We start from the raw sequence: 18,569 nt of genomic DNA on the forward strand, positions 1-18,569 counted from the left end.
CATGTCACTTTAAGAAAGCGTTACCCCATATCAGAGTGATAAACACACACTGGATGTCACTGTAGTCTTTGAGCTCCACTTCCCTGGTTGATGAAACCTGCGTCTCTTGTTTCCAGTTGTCGGCTTTGGCAGCCGTCTTTCCCTTCACCTCATCTCACAAGCAGTGGGGGCCTTTAAGCAAACTCATTCCCTTGAAAATAGGCTAATTGTGTTCAGTTGACTTCCTTGGATGCAACAGTCCTTACAAGTTAATCACCCAGGAAAGCCTCTTAGTGATAGCTATGCCTTAATTACATACCAGACTTTGCCCATCAATTTGGATGGAAGCAAATCCACACATTCCATCTGCATGGGAATAAGAGATTCTGTCAAAAAGTGTTGGCTCTCACCAACACTTTGGCTTCCTAAGGGAAACACTCAGAACAGACAGGCATTGGAAAGCCACGACAGTCAGGTCGTGTATTGCAGTGATTTTGAATAAAGGTACCACCTCAACTTGTGAAATCCCACGGTGTTGCTGTTATGAGACTCTTGGAGGTCTTTTGTGTTTAGACTCTTCAGCAGAAGCTATCACCGGGGGCCCTTCAGTCTTCACCAAAACATTAAAGGCAAAACACACTGACCAGCGTGACAATAAAAGGGGAATGCGGTGAGGTGGGTTAGATTTGTTTTTGTGTGATGTGACCGTGCCCACTCATCTTCGCTCCAGTCTCAGCTCTTCTGCTTGTTCCATGCTGCGTTTTAGCAGTTTGTCCAAGGAAGCGGGGGTGAAAACTCTAACCTTTTCCACACAGCAATAACTTCCCACCATGACATCGAACCAACATTGCTTCAGCGTCCCTCAGCTCTCGCTGTGAAAATGTCAGACGAGTTCTTTTCATCTGAGGTAAATCCTATCTGATTTACTCTCCCCCCTCTTCCTCAGCTGAGGCGCCTGTTTGTACAGGGCCATGTTTCATTTGAATATCAAAGCCTGTGAGGAGGCGGTCAGACACTTTAAATGCCATTTTTTGGGCTTCTCTCAAGGAATGTGACTGCTTAAGTGTCCTTGACGAAGGGACCTGATCACTGAGACAATGCTTCCTTTGTGGCGGCAGGGTGACGGTAATCTCTATATATCTACTCTCTGCTCCGTAAATGAGATGAACACAGAAATTAATTTGCATTTCAGTGTGCAGCTCCTTTAGGCTCCAAGACGGCATTCGAGCAATTGTTCTATTTTTTTTTTTTTTGCTATGAAACCAAGCAACCATGATGATGAATGTGCTTGCAAAATTGTTGCGAACCACTTAATTGTTAAGTGTGTGATGACAAAGTTGTACTCTGCATTGCAGCTGCTGGAATCTTCATGTGGTCAAATCCCAATGAATGTGTTAAATATCAGAAAATAAACAACTAAGATGTCAACTGTCTACAATGTGCATACTGCTGCATCAAAAATACAATTCAAAATTTAACTAGATTTCAAAATCTCAAAAGGAGGCCTCCTCCCAGCTGGACGTGCCTGGAACACCTCCCTAGGGAGGCACCCAGGAGGCATCCTTACCAGATGACCGAACCACCTCAACTGGCTCCTTTCGAATTTGTGGTTATGAAATATTTAATTTAAAATCCTTTATCTGCTATTTCTTATTGTGGAAAATGCTGCTATACTCTATTAATGTCCACTAACTATAACTATAGTGCTAACTATAGTAGCCATATGCTAACGCAGTAAAAGATATCATCTTGGTTGCTAATGTTGTTAATTACTGCTGAAACGTGTCCGATTGGGTAGTATTTGGTTCAGAAGCCTTTATCTTTAAATAATTCTAGGAAACAAGCTGGCCAATCAGAGCAGACTGGGCTTTTTTCCAGAGGGGGTCTTAAAGAGACAGGTGCTTCAACGAAGCGTCTCATACAGGTGCAGCAGCCATGGGCAGTATTGCATTAAAGCATGTGAACAAGTCCAAAACACAAAATACAACCTGAACATGCTGTGTAATAGTTCCCCTTTAAGTTATTAAGTGTTTCTAACTGTGTGTACCCTTTAGGTCTAACAAACCTGTTGAGCACATTTCCTTCCTCATTTTGCGAAGCCAATCAATTCATTGTTGATGCATTGCTATGTGTCTTTTTACAGTGGAATAATGTTAAACTATTGGCAGGAATGTGTATCGCGTTCACCGCGTACTTTTGCTCATTCCTGTGCATCCTTGTGTATGCTACAAACAAAACAGGCCCCACTCGTAAAACCATTGCTCTATAGCGTTACCACCAGTGGTCAAAATCTCCAGGGTGCCTTCACTTCCAATTGGGTTTTCCTTTTATAATCAATTGACCTCTCTAAGAGGAGGAACCCTTGAGCAAAACCGCATATTAATAAAGAGACTGTTGCATAGATCTGAAAGCTCATGGTCAACTCTGCGAGCGTTTCATATTCATATTTTTATATATTTGTTGAAAACAAAAAACTTGTCCTGTTTGTGCAAAGATAATAATTGTAACCAAACAGTCTTTATCATATTTGCAGTTGTAGGAGATCCTGCAAAGAGAGGCTATGTCTCATGATGGCAACGCTGCAAGTTATCACATAACTCTTGCATAAGACTAAGTTCCACAAATGTATTTTACTTTATCTAAGAAAGGACTTTTGTAAGTAGCTCCATTGTTGCAGCCTGTATTGGCTTTCTTAATGCTTTCTTTATGCACACAGATGAGGCCATGAGATAAAACCTGAAAGCAAACAAAAACATAACTAAAAAATGGCATAATGTTCTCATGATAACACTACCAAACATCAAACTCTTTATCTTCTCTGAGCCTCTTTATCTGGCATGAAGAATCGGCCTGTATCTCCCAGAGTCTGTAACAAAAGCTTGGCATGTTCCTACACTGCTCCTTTAGGAGTCTCTCATACTTTCATCTGATGAGCGTGGTATAAATAGAGGTATGAGCAGTGGCCTATCTTTGTTATGAACTCTGAGCACCTAAACACAAGGACGAAAGTATCTCTAGGATCCACACATTCATGCTACAGTTTATGAAGGATTTCTTTCCCCCTGCACTGGAACGTTATGTTTAAATCTTCCATACAGACAAATACATTCTAGCTTTACACTGATCTCTCTCTCTCTCTCTCTCTGTGGGCTGTTAAGCTCTATGATCCAGATGTCACTTATCACCTTTTCCTGGAATCTCTCCCTTGTCTTAGATAGGATACTTCTCAACATGCCATGTTTTCATTGCTTTTCCCCCTCGTGTTTAGGGGTTGCTTGGGGTCTATTGTAGATTAATTAGATTAAGGCTAGATCTTGGCTCATAATGTGTTGTCCATGATAAAAGATCATACAACCTATAATTGTATTTATGTGTTTTTGTAATGGAATTTCCTGTTGGCCATGCAACTATTGTTTATAAAGCCAGTTCATTAAACACAACCACATGTCATACACAGACATGGGGGAATTTAAGTTGATTTGTTTACCTAATTGTGTAATCCAGTGTCTGTTGGAATTTGTCTTTTATTGAACTTCACCATAGACCTTTAATATTAATGGTCTTTACCACCATCGATGTAATAAGTGGCCTTCACCGTGAGTGTCGCTGTTTTCATTCTCGCGATATTACCAGACAGGGAAGTGAAGGTCAGAAATTAAACATGGCAGCTCGCGGTTTGTTAAGGTCTGCGTGGACCTCAATTGCGGGCTTGAAAATAGGTACCACGGGCACCAACGTGAAGGTTCAACCGAGGATAAATGTTCCCCAGCTACCGAATTTGACCATTCAGAGCAGGGGGATCCGACAGGGTGAGACTTATCTTCAAACGTTAAGATTTCAGTCCAGCAATGTTCGAAGAGCTAACGTTAGCTAGCATGTTGACGCCGTGATTAGCTAGCTAGATGCACCTGGATACAACACGCACCTCTAAGGAAATACTGACTTGCTAATGCAACAATACATGGGGGAAATAAGGTTTTTATTAAGAAGCTGTTACCAAAAGTCATGAGTCATGCGTCCGTTGAGGCAGTCTTTCCCCTTGACATCTTTTTATTCATGTCCCTGTCACATTGAAATACACACATTAAAAGTAAGAGTGTGCTGTTTTATTCCTTCTACTCTTAACCCTAAACATCCTTAAACTTGTTGGTTTATGTAGACTATCTTTAATAGTTCAATATGACTCTATATGTGGCATTTATTAACTCAACAAAGATGTAAGACGTACTTACTGTAGCCTCAGCTAACCACATTTTGAGTCAAGATGACTGTATATTAACACCGTTTGTTAATTGTGATTTTAGCTAAAGTTGGAGGCTCAAGCTGAATGATATCTACTGGCATTCAAAATGTAACTAATGTAACTGTTTTTTAACTTGGGGACCACGCTCGCTGAAAATGTCTATCAAAGATTTGGAAAGCAGTAAAGAAATGTATTTATATAACTGTTTAAAGTATTAACATCGCACAATGTCTGTTTTACAGTGGTGCAGAAGCAGGAGGGTAAAACAACAACAGTAAGTATAAGCAGGCTGTAATGTGAAACTGATAATTATGTTTTGGTTGTTAGATAAAGCTCTTGTCACTTTGTAAAAACACACAAGCATCAAACTGTTTTAATTGCGGCATTCAAATGCATTGGGAACTAGTGGTAATGAGATACACATAACCCATATAATGTACTTGATTGCTATTGTATTACATCAGGCTATTTAATAAAGAAACAAATTTAAAGCCAGATGGAGAACACTCTTCTATTTTATTATAGCATGGATTTTCAAATTAAAAGAACACTGCAATACATACAAATCAGTAGTGATCTTTCGTTAAAAAGATTTATGTATTTGTTTTTTTTCTACAGTGGTTAGTAGGGCCTTTCAGTTTGGAGTAATATACTCGCGGGGATCTTATATTGTTGTACTATTTTACTCAACGTTGACATGGCAAAGGTGTCATTTTAGGATCAAGATTACATCATTGCAACACAGAGCTGTGTTTTCCAAAGGAGAGGCCTTGTCAGATGTTAGGAGATTCAACAAACCTTTTACCTACATTGGCAAACCTCTGTGACCAACAGTTAGGATATGGAGAGCGGGACTCGTATCTCATACTGCATACATACATATTCAGTCAACCTGACAAGGAACCTACCATAACGTCATATTACGCTAACTGTCTGTCAGATTGAGGGAGAAATACTGAACATTGCAGCGGGACCACATCCTCCAAACCCCACAGCCAAGTGTCCTATCTACAGATGGAACCTGCAGCACAAATACAACTACACTGTAAGTCCGTCCACAGGCATGTAATGATCAAATCATCTGACATTCTTTAAAATGAATCAGCTGTTTGTTGTGTCTGGTTTTCTTTCTCATTTTTTTGTTTCACTCCCTCCAGGATGTCTTGTTGCTCAGTCAGTTCATCAGGTCAGATGGAGGGTTGTTGCCCAGGAGAATCACCGGTCTCTGTCCAGAGGAACATCACAAGATTGCCATGTGTGTTCAGATGGCTCACAGAGCAGGTCAGTGTTGATGCCTGCATTTTGTTTGTGTTTAAATCTTTGACCACTCCAAACTCAAATTACTTTACAAATACTTATTTAAAATGATTGCAAGATTTCTGAAAATTTCAAATACAGTGTTGCAGAAAAGCAAATAAAGGCATAAAGGCAGACTAAGGTTGTGCATGCCTGACGCTATGCTGTTTCTTCGGGGCTGCAATCCTCGCATTGAGAATCAACAAATGTTGGGCATGTTTGCTTGAGAAATTCCTGATCCATTATCAAATTTGTCTACAATTTCATTGATTAAACAATAGTTTCAGCACTGTTGTTTTAAAAGAGAAACCAGACAATACTGCTGGTAAAAGTGCTAATGACTTGGTGTAACTGTGCTGGTTCCATAGAATAGAATCCAGCAGTTGGAACTGCTTTACTTATTAATAGCTGTTTTCATCACTAATTTAAACAAAGTACATAAATGTGACTTTTGTTTTCCACTGCGTTCAAGGTTTGCTCCCTGACCACAAACCCAAACTTCCGGAGGGCCATGTCCCAAAGAGGCCCAAACCCCAACTCAACAGGTAATGTTTGCATGTGTGGCTGCTTACATGTGTCGCTCACCATTATCTACCAAATTGTCAGTTGAAGTGTAAATGAAAATAGCAATGATTTTCTGTTGTGCAGATACCTGACTCGCTGGTCCATTGACACTGTGAAACCAATATATAAAACCGGACTAAAGTGGTGTAAGAAGCGCATGGCTGTTGGCCACCCAGTACTCAAGGACAATGTACGTTACGGTGTCAAGCCCCTTTACATAAAACACTGAAGGACAGACAGCCTGATGAATCAGTGCAGCAGCCTGACACAAGTGGGTGGGCACATTTTTATCCGAGGAGTTTCAAGTGGATTACATTTTGTCATCCTGCCCTAAAAGCTTTATCCATCTGTATTTATTCTACCTTTTTGTTTATTAAGCTTGATAAGGCATGCTCAGCCCCACCCAGAACCATATATTCTGTCTCTGCTGGTTTTCAAAAAGCCCTTGAAGTGAACTCTCTGACAACTTAATGTGAGCAGCAACTGGGACCGCAACACAGATGTGCAAATAAAATGTGTGTTTACTCTGCCTCTCAACATGTGTTTACTGTATAGGAATAGCTTTTGTATGTGAGAACTGAATGGAACAAAAAGCTTGTAGACACAAACTTTATGACTGTACCTCTTTAGTTTATTCGTTTCAAGATAAGACCAACAAAAAGTCCTGCAATATGTTACATAGAATGTATGTTGATGTGTCTGTTGTTCACATCAACATGCTAAAACAGAAAATGTATTTTCTTTTTTTTTATAGCATGAAGGGAAGGTCTAAATTCTTGAGCCCATCACCAATATAGATGTATCCATGCTGAGGTGTCATCGGTACATGGTAGAAGCTCAGGCCAAGCCACAACAGGCTGCGTAGCACGCACACTTTGCTGGCACATTCAAGCTGAAGACTCCACGATCCTACACACAAACGAACACTTGCTGTAAACAATTGATGTGTAATGCAGGAAGCTGCCACGCCATGTTGAGTGGAATTGTAAACGGAGGTTGCAGTAACCTTTAAATCAGTCCAAGAAGATTATACTACTCACATGCTAGAGGCAACCAAGGGATACTCTAATAAATCAACCCTTTGTGCTCTTGATATTTACAGTTTAACCTGTTTCTCGATATGTTTGGGTGTGACCATGAACCCAAGACCCAGGGAATTGAGAACAATAGCTGGATTGGCTACAATGTAAACATAAAGAAGCCCTTTGATTAATACTTTTACACAAAAGGGAGATGATTTCAATCAATTTGCCATTTTGTTGTCTTTTGAACTTTTCTGGTATGATTCAGCTATAAGTATGTTTGGTATCGAGGTTATAACTGTACCGCTGCAGGAGGAGAAACCTAAACCCATAAATCCGGAGGTGGTAACAGTTTGCAGGCTTGTTATGGAAAAGAGGGGGAGCCCAGCTTAGGGTCTCCGAGATACAGTACATCGTACCACATTTCCCCCAGGGTCCCGTTTAAAACTCTCCTTTTCAGCGAATGCATGCAATTTGCTGTTGTGACAGCTGCATTGAGACAGCTGTGTAATGTCTGGTGCAGTGATGACACTGGCAGCCGCATCAACTCAAAGAACACACACAAACATACACATGTGGAAGCCCTCCTAAATCAGACATCTGTTGCGTGCTATGGTCTTGGGCGCTAAGCATTTTTGGCTTTCACACATGTCATTTGGACATTCACTTTGTCAATGTCCACTATTATATGGCCAGGAGTGCATTCATCTACTGTAGGCAACTCACCTCAAAACTTTAACACTATTTAAGTTACATTCTTTACACAGTATGATGGTGCATTCGTGCCATCTAGGAATATCAGTGGCAGCAAAATTTTCTGTTAGCAAACTCTTACCCAAGTTTCCCACCTGATTCCTACAGGAAGTGACGTGAATGAATTTCACTGGAAAAAATATTTTCAGATTTTCTTTTTCTTCCAATATACTGTATGTAGTACTGTTCAACAGCTAACATGTCTGAGCTTCCCAAAAGGATGTAAATTCACAAACCTGAAAGACTCAAAATCATTTCCTGCTGTCAACACAAAAACAAATAAAAATCCAATACAGAATACAGGGAAATTATCATTCTCAAGAAAGCAAGTCTCAGTTCATTGTCATACTGCACTTCAATTTTGAATGTTGAAAAAAAGTGTGTTTCCCATACCAATGTGTTTTACATTTGTTAAAAGTTGCTAAAACAATATTAATTATCAAATAGTTTTATTTCCTACCGATGTGACCGCAATCCCAATAATCATTTAACATCTGTTTGGTTCTAGAAGGTTCTCTTCCCATGTACTGGTTTCTGTCCAGGTTTTTTTGATGATAGAATTCTCTGTAATTTTCTTTTTTCAAACTTGAGGGCAGACTCAAATAGTGGGTGGGTCCTGAATTCCGATCCAAGAACCCAGATATTATCCAACTGTAGTCATCTTGTTGTCAGACCACTGTATGCAAAGGTTCCTCCAACATATTCCCAGAAAACCTATTACATCATGGCAGGTAAGTTGACATCAGAAGAATATAGTTGTATTGGTTATAGCTTGTGCAGCCAACTGTTTTACTGTTAGAATTATTCAGCTCTTACTTGGAAAACTTCCTTGACTTCTAGTGAGTCGAATCGGCATAATTTGTGCAAAAATCACACCCCATTTAGTTGCAATGTGGTATGGCAGTTGGAACACACTAAATGATAAAAAAAACTGACGTACCACTGGCATTGTAAAGGCCTCAGCAACACTTGCTAATGCTCAAAATAGCTGTGGTTATGGTCCATATCATAGGATGGCCTTTTTCCTGCCCCGGCTTGATCAACTGCAGCTTTCTTTACAAACCCTCTTAAAGCCCAGTAAAATAAGTCATCTTGTAAGATATATCTGTTATGTGATGAAATGACTGGTGATATGTTATAGTGTGGAACAGACTGAACTCACCTTTAGGAATGTCATCACTCAGTGCATCCAGGAAGTCAATGGCTGGGGTCAAATCACCCATTTCCAGGATGGATTTCTTCTTCAGATTCTTTGCTTCGCTGAAGTGGAGGAAGTTGTCCAGCTTCCCTGCTTCTGAGTGAGACAGGCCTGAGGAACAATGCACATTGGCAAGTTATTCCAAGGAGTCACAGCAAAGATGATGCAATTTTTGCAATCACATGATGTCAGAATATACACGGGCATGCATATGTTGCTTATGTATTTGTTTCACAAAGCGAGAGTAGCAAGGTAACCGCCTCATTTTGAGAAGTGTAATGAAATATTTCCTAAAATGTTTTGTCCACTTTTTTTTCCGTCTCACAAAATGTTATCAAACGCCTTAGGGTCATTCACATGTAGCACAATGAGACAAGGATATACACCATGTGGGAGTGATATATTTACCACCAAAGCTGCGGCTTATCTGGACAAGACCATGTGGACTCTTGATGAAGGCTCCACGTGGTACCACGGACGCCTCATCATCGATCTGATGAACTGTCACTGCCAGCCGGCTCTCCTCATTGACTTTAGTCTGAAACCAAGAACAGTCAGTTACTAAGTTCTACATTCTATGTAGTGTTGGCAATGGAGAGATTCAATTCTCTTCTGCACTAATTCTTCATGAAGAAATGATTAATTTTGGTCACATCCGTCCTTGTTTTAGGTTTAGTCATAATTTGGCTGCCTACTAAAATATTTTTCTTTGGAAAACTAGCTAGATGACTGGATTTATATTCATAAACTCGTCCCTTGCGCTGATGCAGTACTACTAAATATAATAATGACACTAAATCTCGAGTTTCATCTGATAGCTCAGTATTTTCACTACATTAAATTTACAACTACACAGTATTGACCATACTTACCACTACCTCCTCTGTAGCTTCATCCTTCTCTCCTTGCCTGCGGATCTCAATGTGCTCATACACATATGAGGGGTCTCCTATGAAGCGACTCTTGATTTTGGACACTTTCTCGATCATAGATTCTGTGGCAGGAGGCAGCAGGAACCAGTTCATGCAGTTGAGGCTGGAGATAGTACCAAAGGGGACACAAACGGGTTTTTACACCAAGGGCAGCCATAAAGTAGCTAAAATGAAAGCAGAATCACAGTTGAGGCTAGCTTACCTATAGAGATTCTTTTTATCAAGCAGTTCATCTTCTCCTCTCCCCTGAGCGATAAAATAATCGTCCTTTAAACCCAGTATTTTGCCCCAAAACAAGACTCGATGGAACTTGTAGTTTTTCTTCAGGATCACCAATGAAGTCTGCAGTGCGGTTCTTTGCTCAACGTTTAAAGTACTTCCGCTACCGGCAACGAGTTCCAAAGAATAGTATAACGAATTTGAGTCCATTACTAATGTAATAAACGACTTTATAGTGTAGATATTAGTTTTAATAATTACCGTAACGTACCTGGTGTTTTAAACGACTTGCTAGCTAGCCAACTGAACAGCTAACAAAAACCTTCAGGTCCAAACGCTAGTTTGGTTGCTAATGACAACAACGTTGTTGCGCTCGTTGTCATAGCAACGTGCACGTGTGTCTACCTTTTTTTTTTTCTTTTCATTTTTCAAATAAATTTTTATTCAGTGTGTGGATGTAACAGTTAAAACAGAAACAAAACAGAAATTGTTACCCGTGTCATTTTGGGTGTGTTTGCATGCAGTGTTTATACAAACTAGACCACGCGCCTCTGGTAGGTGTGACGTCATGCCCCAACTTGTCAAGTGAGTGCTTGCAGAAAGAAGCAAACCCAGGAAGTGGACAGAGTATTTATGTATAAATATTATTATTGGTGTAATTAGTTTAATTTGTTGCTAGGAGAGAAAACAATGGCAGCTTCCTGACTCATCCCTTACACTACTGCTAAAAAAATATCTAAAACTACTGGTGCTTGGGTACAAAACTATTTTTGATTTCACTTATAAAAATAAAAATGAATAAAAGTAGCCTATCTGTCACTGACCTAACACTAACCTCAGGGCAGCAGGAAACTTCAGGTGTAGCCTATCTAATAGCATTATGGTGTCCCAGTAAGCAATGCCAGTAAGGATACAAGTTGATTTATAAAAAGCATGCAGCCATCCTGAATCTCCTACTGTGAAAAGGCAAGTATTTGCCACATAGATGTAATACTAAACACATGAGACATAGATACTCAGCATACAATACAGTATAGGATGTTACCAGAGTGCTGATTGTGGGCATTTTGTGCAGGCTTCTCTCTCTCACTTTCACCCATAAAGCCCAGGGGCAGGGAAGCATGCAGAGGAACAGGAGGACTAAAGAGTCTGGCAGTTTGGTTTCTGTAAAACACAATCAGTTAAACGTTTAGCACAGCTGGCAGTGAGCATGCTCAGATCCCTCTAATGGGACTGTAGGGCACTTTCAAATAGGAGTGAATAGTGCTTGGAAATCATCTAGCATTACGCTATTTACACCCAATTGTGTGTTTTTGTCTGCGTTTTAGGGAAAAGAAACCGCATGTTGGTGTTCACCTGAATAGATTACAAATATATGTTTAAGTACAGATTGCATACTGCAGAGGTACATTTTGTCAAGTCCTCCCATGTTCATAGTTCAAGGTATCTTACTGCCTCAGGACATGAACTCCCAGCACATGGCAGGCTGTCTTCCTTTGGGCTTGCTAGGGTTTTGAATTGGAAAGTGAGAGTATTTCAGTCATATCTGAGCAATCAGCTGTCTACCACTCGGACCTTTAATGTGCTTGGGATTGTGCAGCATTTGACCTAAGAGGTTTTTTGTTTGTTTTTTTTTTGTTTTTTTTTTATCTTCCACCTGCTGCAGCTTCTTGTTTACCAATAAATCTCTTCTTACCAAAACTTTGCTCATTGTGGTGATGTAACTTCCTGTTCTCAGTGGTCTATATCTACAATCACTGGTTCCTATGAGCAGTGTATGGAGACAATCCTGCAACCAACATTGGTTGTTTGGTTTATCCTGGCTCAGATCCAGCAGTCTCAGCCAGCGTACGCAGTGTGACGCTGGCTGAAGTTACACTTAGGAAAACATGGTGGCTACTGTCCAGCAAATGATTTTTGACAGTCTGCCAGCGATGGGCTAATCTTGTGGTTTGTGATCCTATTTTGGTCCCTCACCTTGTTTGACAATACTGGCTTCCTCTATGTTAATTTATGACTGGATTCCTGAAAAACTGGGGTCTGCATTCATTCATGCTGGAGGCTGGATTTAGTGCCCTCTTCATTCTGACCCTCGTGTCCTCACTACTGGAAGTTATAACCATAAAGAATGACAAGAAATAGTTTTATAATCCCCTCTCTTAAAAGTAGTTTTCATTGTTCGAGTGGGGGGCCCGGCCCGCCATTGAATTTGCCTTCACACGCACAGGTGATTCACAGGAACTGAGCCATATAATCCAGCATTACTGTTTGTAATTGTATCTCATTGATATGGACGTCACTGTTTACTGCTCACGCACCTAACGCTGTATCAGAGCTGTATAAAGTTACTGCTAATGCAAATCCAATATTTCCTACTGCGGCTGCATCCAACCAGCCGATTTTAATGTAAAACATGCATTATTTCCTTTGTATCCCTTGTGCGTGTGAAGCATTGGAATGGCGGACTCAGCCAGCAACAATGAAAACAACTGTAAAGAGAGAATCACAGAATGCAAATACATTGAATGGCTATTGCAGAGAAAATACGTAACATAAATCATAACAAAAATGGGGTTGAATTTAATTTTCATTTCATCAAAATTTTAAAGGTTGTAACTTTGTGAACCCATTGCAGGTAGTTTCTCTAAAGAACACAAGTGGGTTTTAATAATTCCTAATGTCCATTCATTCCCATACATGCCCATTCCCATGCCACACTGCATTTCCAGAGCTCTGTGTGTTGGCTGTAATTGTCCAAACAAAAGGGTCTTGGTCTGGAGTCACATGCTTCATCAGCATGCTTCATTTCAGCTGTCTGGCCCTCCGCCCTTCTGGCTAATGTAGTCCTCCAACAGAAAAGGGAGGGAGAGTGGGGTGACTTTTCTACAGAGTACCCCACACAGAAGAGAACACACAAGGACAGCCCCTCACCAACCCAGCCACTCACACAGACAAACACACTTTGAGCTTGTGGCTCAGGATGTCACCTCATTAGAGTTGGCAGTCTAGGTGGAAGTTTTGGACTTGGAAGCCACAGAGTGACCCACACAGACACACCACTCCAGTTCTGTTTCCCAATTGGCCGGGAAGGAAGTAATACTTTGAGTGAAGCAGTCGGTTTCTGTCCTGGTCCTGCTGTTCTGGGAAACTAACCTCCCAGGCGACCACCGTTGCCACGGCACTAATCCTGACGGACAAAAGATGGGAGTGCCACAGAAGCACGATGCTGCCAGACACTCTTATTGGCTGGCACCATCCCACGCGATGCTGTGATTGGCCAGTGCTATGTTTATATACAAATCGGAGCAGTCAGAGGTCACATCCATCGATCTTAGTGGTGACATGAAGGAAACCTGACCTTAAAACCTTAGAACTCTAAATGGGTTTAATTCCTATTTAATACACACACACACACACACACACACACACACACACACACACACACACACACACACACACACACACACACACACACACACACACCAACCAACCAACCAACCTGATCTCACAGAATTACACACACACTTTCTTAGGTTCAGTGGCCTGGGATTGCAGAAGTATGTGAATACTGAGAGAGAGAGAGGGAGTGAAGTGCCTAAATAATAGTGTCTGTGGTATACAAAAGCACAGATGACAATACCAGGAATGCATAGAGGGCACTGAGTTCAGTGGGTTGCACACCTACACCCAAACACAGAGGCTTTGGATTAACACTGGATAAATATTTTGATTGGGAGAAGGGCGTGTTGTATATACTAGTAATACCTTACATGCTAAATTACTGATATTTCACTTGACCTGGGGTGCCAACAAACTGCTTGAAACTAGTAATTATCATCAATAGGTTTGATCTGTTTTCCTCAAATTTCAATTTTTTTTCTCCTTAATACTCCCCTTATTTACTTCTCTGTATTTCCCAAAGCTATCTAGTATCCACACTTTCACTTTAGATCGGATTAGGAATAGACACATTTCGGTACATAAATGCCAATGATATGTTTGCGGAAAAAGTGTCTCATTAATATTTTATCAATGTTTCCACTGTTTAATCTCCTGCTTACATCTTGGTCGGAACTTTGTAAAGGAATAGTTCAACATTGGGGGAATAAAATTTGTTTCCTTGCACAGTTTGATAAATGGTTGCTTTCTAGGGAAAGATCTTGGAACTCATTAGCAAATTATTAATTAACCCCTGACCTGTCCAATGGTTTTACCACACAAATGTAATGGTGTCTGATGATGTCATCTGGGTTATCTCAAAGTAGCCTTTGGACTCCCTTTTGTTTTTAACAGAAGAGCCAGCAATAGAGAAAGTTGGATTGAAAGATCTGTGCATTTAACAGGAATAGAGAGAAAATAATCTATCAAGCATTATGGTAAAGGATCCAGCATTTTTGGACCTTGTATCACACGAGGGACTGAAGGTCAGGACAATGTAGCCTCTGGTGCATTTCGACAATTCTTTTTTTTTTTCAACTGAAGAATCCCTTTTAGTGTCTGAGTGTAGGTGTAGAGCATTGTTCTTATGTCTGTGACAACATCTGAGTGAGCTGTTTGAACATGAGATGCCACAAACCGCTCCCAGTTTGCATGTAATTGGATCAAAGTTACGATCAGACTTTCACACACCCATTTCTAGAAGCCCAGAACCACGTGGGCGGAAAACTGAGCCAGTTCGTTTGTGGTGTGTTTAAAATTAGGTCAAAGTTTTGATTTGGGTTTTGGAAAGATGTGCACTAGATCTGGCTGCTGCTGGCTGCTGCCTCCCAGGCTCCTGCAGCCTTAACATCCACACTATTCCTGTTTCACTGAGCTCGCCGTCTTCTGGAACAAGTGCATTAAACCCATATAGATATATATTTTTCATACACACACAACCCACAGACAGTATATCAGGTGTCTAATATAAAACACTCCTCTCTTCCCCAGCTCATCCTTGGACCCGCATGGGGATATCTGCAAGTTATTAGTGCCCCCGCATCCTGACCCTGCGCAACTTTCTAATGTGACTTTGTTGAGGTATGTCTGATCAAATCTGTCTCAAAGTCTGTTTCCATAGACATCATGCCGTGCATGTTTTTTTTTTTTTTAAGATTATCTTTTTGGGCATTTTAGGCCTTTAATGACAGGACAGCCGAAGAAGTATCCGGGCGCCCATGCAGTGTATGTTTGTGTAATAATTAGATTTCCATCAAAAACCAGGCTGTATTGTGAGTTTTTCTATCACTTTCAGCACAGTGTTCATTTAGCATTGATAACAGTGTCTTTATTGCTTCTCACACACACACACACACACACACACACACACACACACACACACACACACACACACACACACACACACACACACACAATTGAGAAAGACTAAACAAGTGAGATTGTTTTGTAATGCTTAATCTTTGTCTGACAGTGGTAAAGCAGTCAATAACCTTTGTGCACTCAGATCGTACAAAATGTATACGGTTAATGAAAAAAAAAGTTCAAATGTGTTTTTGTCAAGGTCTCTTTGTAAACAATCTTTAAATGTGTGACCAGTATCTAAATATGCAGTTATTAGCAGCAGCCAAAATGGGATGGCTTTAAGAATGTCTCTAGTACACTGTGACTTTTATGTGTTTAGAGGTAAGGCCTGTAAATGTGCACATATAGGCAAATAATAAAGCCTAAGGGGAACGTGTGTCAGATACTTGAGCCAGGAAGTCCTCGTTTGTTGTTAACTTATTAAGGAACACTTCAGCAGCTACTGTTCCTGAGTTTTCAAGAACTAGTGTGAGGCTCCATCAAGGTACACCGATTCTCGTCCAATACTCAAAACCCTTCTTTCCCCAGCTAATAGCCCCTATATGTTGTTAGATTAGCACTTCATTAACCATATTTAACAACGCTAATCACTACAGCTTGCTAAAAGTCCTCAAATGACAATAGAGGTCTTTCTCAGCCGAGGCAGGTACCATGGTGAGAAAGGGTAAAGGGCAGGGAAAGAGGAAGCGAAAGAAAAGGGGACAGACAATAGTGAAAGATCAGGTGAGGAGGTGGAGCTACTGGAATTGTCACCCAGTAAAATGGCTCATACCAATGTCGGAATAAGTTAGAAAGCCTCAATGCAACAATGTGCCTCTTTCCTTTTTCCCCAGCTGAATGAATCTTTCAGAGGTTAAGCTATGGCACTGTAGCTCAACAGTGCCACCCAATGACAAGACACGCTCATAACTGTAAAGTTGTTCCCGGTTGTATTTAAAAACAACATATATGGTTGTTTCATATTGACCATTAAATACAAAGTCAAGTCTGAGTTTCTCTTAACATATGCAATGGGAAGACATTTTATCTGCTAAACTTCAACACTCCTAATAAAGATACACAATGGACTTTAGGATTTAGCTCATTGTTAAAATGCACAATTTAAAAAGCTGCAAAAACATAACTTCAAAGTGAATTAAATACAAAAAACATTGACCTGTTTAAAACGTTCCTTCATTAATGGAACAACATGATTGTCTTATCTGAAACAATAAGAGAAAATAATAGCTTTAACCATTGCCATATGTGAATTAAATAAAACATTGGGATTGCTAAACTCCTGCAATACTGAAATGCATGTTTGTTCTCTTGTCATATTACAAAAGCCAACATTAACTTCTTGTGTTAGTAACACCAAACAGGCCTCTCTTGACACAAAAAGTGCATCATGAACATTAGGCAATAAGTTATTCCCTTGGCAGGTGTTGCCATCTGGCATAAAAAAAAAGGCACTGTGAAGAAATCTTAACTGGAACAAAATCTGGACAACGTGTAACAAACAGAACGCTCTGCTTGTCCACCTCTTTGGCATCAGTGTTGTTAACTTGGCTTGATTGTCTTGTTCTGGTAATAATCATAATCAGCTTCAACATGTTTTTTTTCTTCACAAACATAATGGCTTATTTGAAACGGCAGCTTTTGGCTAAACATACCTTGGTGATTGAGAGGCCTCATACAGAAATTACACATGTAACTCATTCAGAGTTACATATGTAACTTCCCCCGCCCCCTTACTAAACGCAAAAGGTAAGAAAGGGGGACTTGTGTTGGGTGGCACAGAGCAGGTCTTTGTGATCTTTTGCGCATTCTTCTGTGGTACCATCTGGAGATTTTCTCTCCTTAGCCTGGCACTGCCAGACTAACTCACAATTGTGTTCATTTTTATTTCCAAATGAGGGCGCAGACCAAAATGCCTCTGGATGCAATTGGATAGACAAAGAGCTGAGTGACACATGAAAGTTGGGGCGGTGCTTGGTCCGTTTTCAAGCAGATAAGAGATGGTGGCCCTGTCACAAACCTTCTCAAATTACAGTTAGACATTACAGTAAAATGTCTTTTCTAAAGACAGCGGGAAATAAGGCAATAATGTCCCAGAATCTTGATTGGTATCTGATTAGCACTGCCCGGTTAGACAGTTTTATCTGAGTTTGGTGAGCCTGGTACGTGAGCCAGTCTAGAAATCATTGTGAAGGAAGCAGATTTACGATCAGGAGTTGTAGGCATCCTGACTCCAACGCTTTGACTCAGTGTTGAGATATGCTGAATCAGCCATCTGACACGCGGTCTGCCACTGGACTGGCGCTGTGGACCGGGCTGCCCTCTGTAGAGCCGTAAGACTGCTGATGTTTAGAGTCCTGCTGTCCTACAGCAGGTGATTTGGGATTAAGCACTCTAGGAAGGTAGACCTGTAATTGTACAACACGAAAGAGATGAGTACTAAAAACAAACAAAAGGGCTCTTAAGGGTGTTTTTCAATATTCATTTTTTGTATTCTTTTATCTCTCTGATGTGTATGATGCAATAATGCATGCATTGGCCAAAGTTTAATGTTGATATAACAGAATGATGAAAATTAGGGAAAGAGAAAAGCTTGTGAAAATAAATAATGGAAACTAGGATGTGCTAGATATGAGAATAAGGACCAAAGTTCCCTGCAAGAACAGGTCATTGCGAACAATCAGGTCTTTAGCATATTGTTCAGAAAGCAAGGATGAAAACATTGACCTTAAAAGTTCAGTAAAAAAGCGTTACAGCAGACCTGCCCTAACTACATCTGGGGTCTCATTTATAAAACGTGGTGTATGCACAAAACGGGGCTGAAAAGGTGCGTATGCAACTTCCTATGCAAAGGTTGTGACTTATAAAATATTTGGGAATGGGAATTGGCGACGCAAATGGTAAGGAGGTGAAATGATGTCAGACTGCTGAAAGTAAAATGGGAATAATCATTACTCTTAATATTTTCAAGTATTGATGCCTCACACACGTTTTTTCTCTCCATATCATCCACGTTATCATGAAGATTAAATCCAGCAGTGTTATTTGCACTTGTACTGAGTGAT

At 40.4% G+C, this 18,569-nt stretch overlaps 3 protein-coding genes across 3 annotated transcripts in view; 1 reads left to right on the forward strand and 2 right to left on the reverse strand.

The window, feature by feature from the left end:
• Positions 1-3,589: 3,589 nt before the first annotated feature.
• On the forward strand, positions 3,590-6,516 carry mrps18a (mitochondrial ribosomal protein S18A). Its single transcript, XM_032543475.1, has 6 exons — positions 3,590-3,788; positions 4,465-4,496; positions 5,163-5,267; positions 5,380-5,503; positions 5,991-6,063; positions 6,167-6,516. Exons 1-6 carry the CDS (start codon positions 3,641-3,643, stop codon positions 6,309-6,311), a joined length of 627 nt encoding a protein of 208 aa, XP_032399366.1. The 5' UTR covers positions 3,590-3,640; the 3' UTR covers positions 6,312-6,516.
• Positions 6,517-6,691: 175 nt separating this feature from the next.
• rsph9 (radial spoke head component 9) lies at positions 6,692-10,583 on the reverse strand. Its single transcript, XM_032543474.1, has 5 exons — positions 10,190-10,583; positions 9,928-10,090; positions 9,464-9,593; positions 9,020-9,166; positions 6,692-6,991 (listed from the first exon to the last, which is right to left on the reverse strand). Exons 1-5 carry the CDS (start codon positions 10,414-10,416, stop codon positions 6,831-6,833), a joined length of 828 nt encoding a protein of 275 aa, XP_032399365.1. The 5' UTR covers positions 10,417-10,583; the 3' UTR covers positions 6,692-6,830.
• A 6,263-nt stretch (positions 10,584-16,846) lies between these two features.
• tmem63a (transmembrane protein 63A) overlaps positions 16,847-18,569 on the reverse strand; it is an 11,904-nt gene continuing 10,181 nt past the window's right edge. The window contains 1 exon segment of the mRNA XM_032543303.1: positions 16,847-17,912. Coding sequence (XP_032399194.1) covers positions 17,772-17,912 — 141 coding nt within the window. The 3' untranslated portion in view covers positions 16,847-17,771.

The sequence above is a fragment of the Etheostoma spectabile genome, chromosome 18, assembly GCF_008692095.1.
Source record: "Etheostoma spectabile isolate EspeVRDwgs_2016 chromosome 18, UIUC_Espe_1.0, whole genome shotgun sequence".
Classification (NCBI taxonomy): Eukaryota; Metazoa; Chordata; class Actinopteri; order Perciformes; family Percidae; genus Etheostoma; species Etheostoma spectabile.

Excerpts from the sequence above, each read along its gene's own strand:
- mrps18a (XM_032543475.1), top strand. The coding sequence starts at position 3,641 with ATGGCAGCTCGCGGTTTGTTAAGGTCTGCGTGGACCTCAATTGCGGGC. Across the intron at positions 3,789-4,464 it reads GAGCAGGGGGATCCGACAGG|TGGTGCAGAAGCAGGAGGGT; the intron begins GTGAGACTTATC and ends TCTGTTTTACAG. Across the intron at positions 6,064-6,166 it reads CCCAAACCCCAACTCAACAG|ATACCTGACTCGCTGGTCCA; the intron begins GTAATGTTTGCA and ends TCTGTTGTGCAG.
- rsph9 (XM_032543474.1), bottom strand. The coding sequence starts at position 10,416 with ATGGACTCAAATTCGTTATACTATTCTTTGGAACTCGTTGCCGGTAGC. Across the intron at positions 9,594-9,927 it reads AAGCTACAGAGGAGGTAGTG|ACTAAAGTCAATGAGGAGAG; the intron begins GTAAGTATGGTC and ends TCTTGGTTTCAG. Across the intron at positions 9,167-9,463 it reads GATAAGCCGCAGCTTTGGTG|GCCTGTCTCACTCAGAAGCA; the intron begins GTAAATATATCA and ends ATTGTTCCTCAG.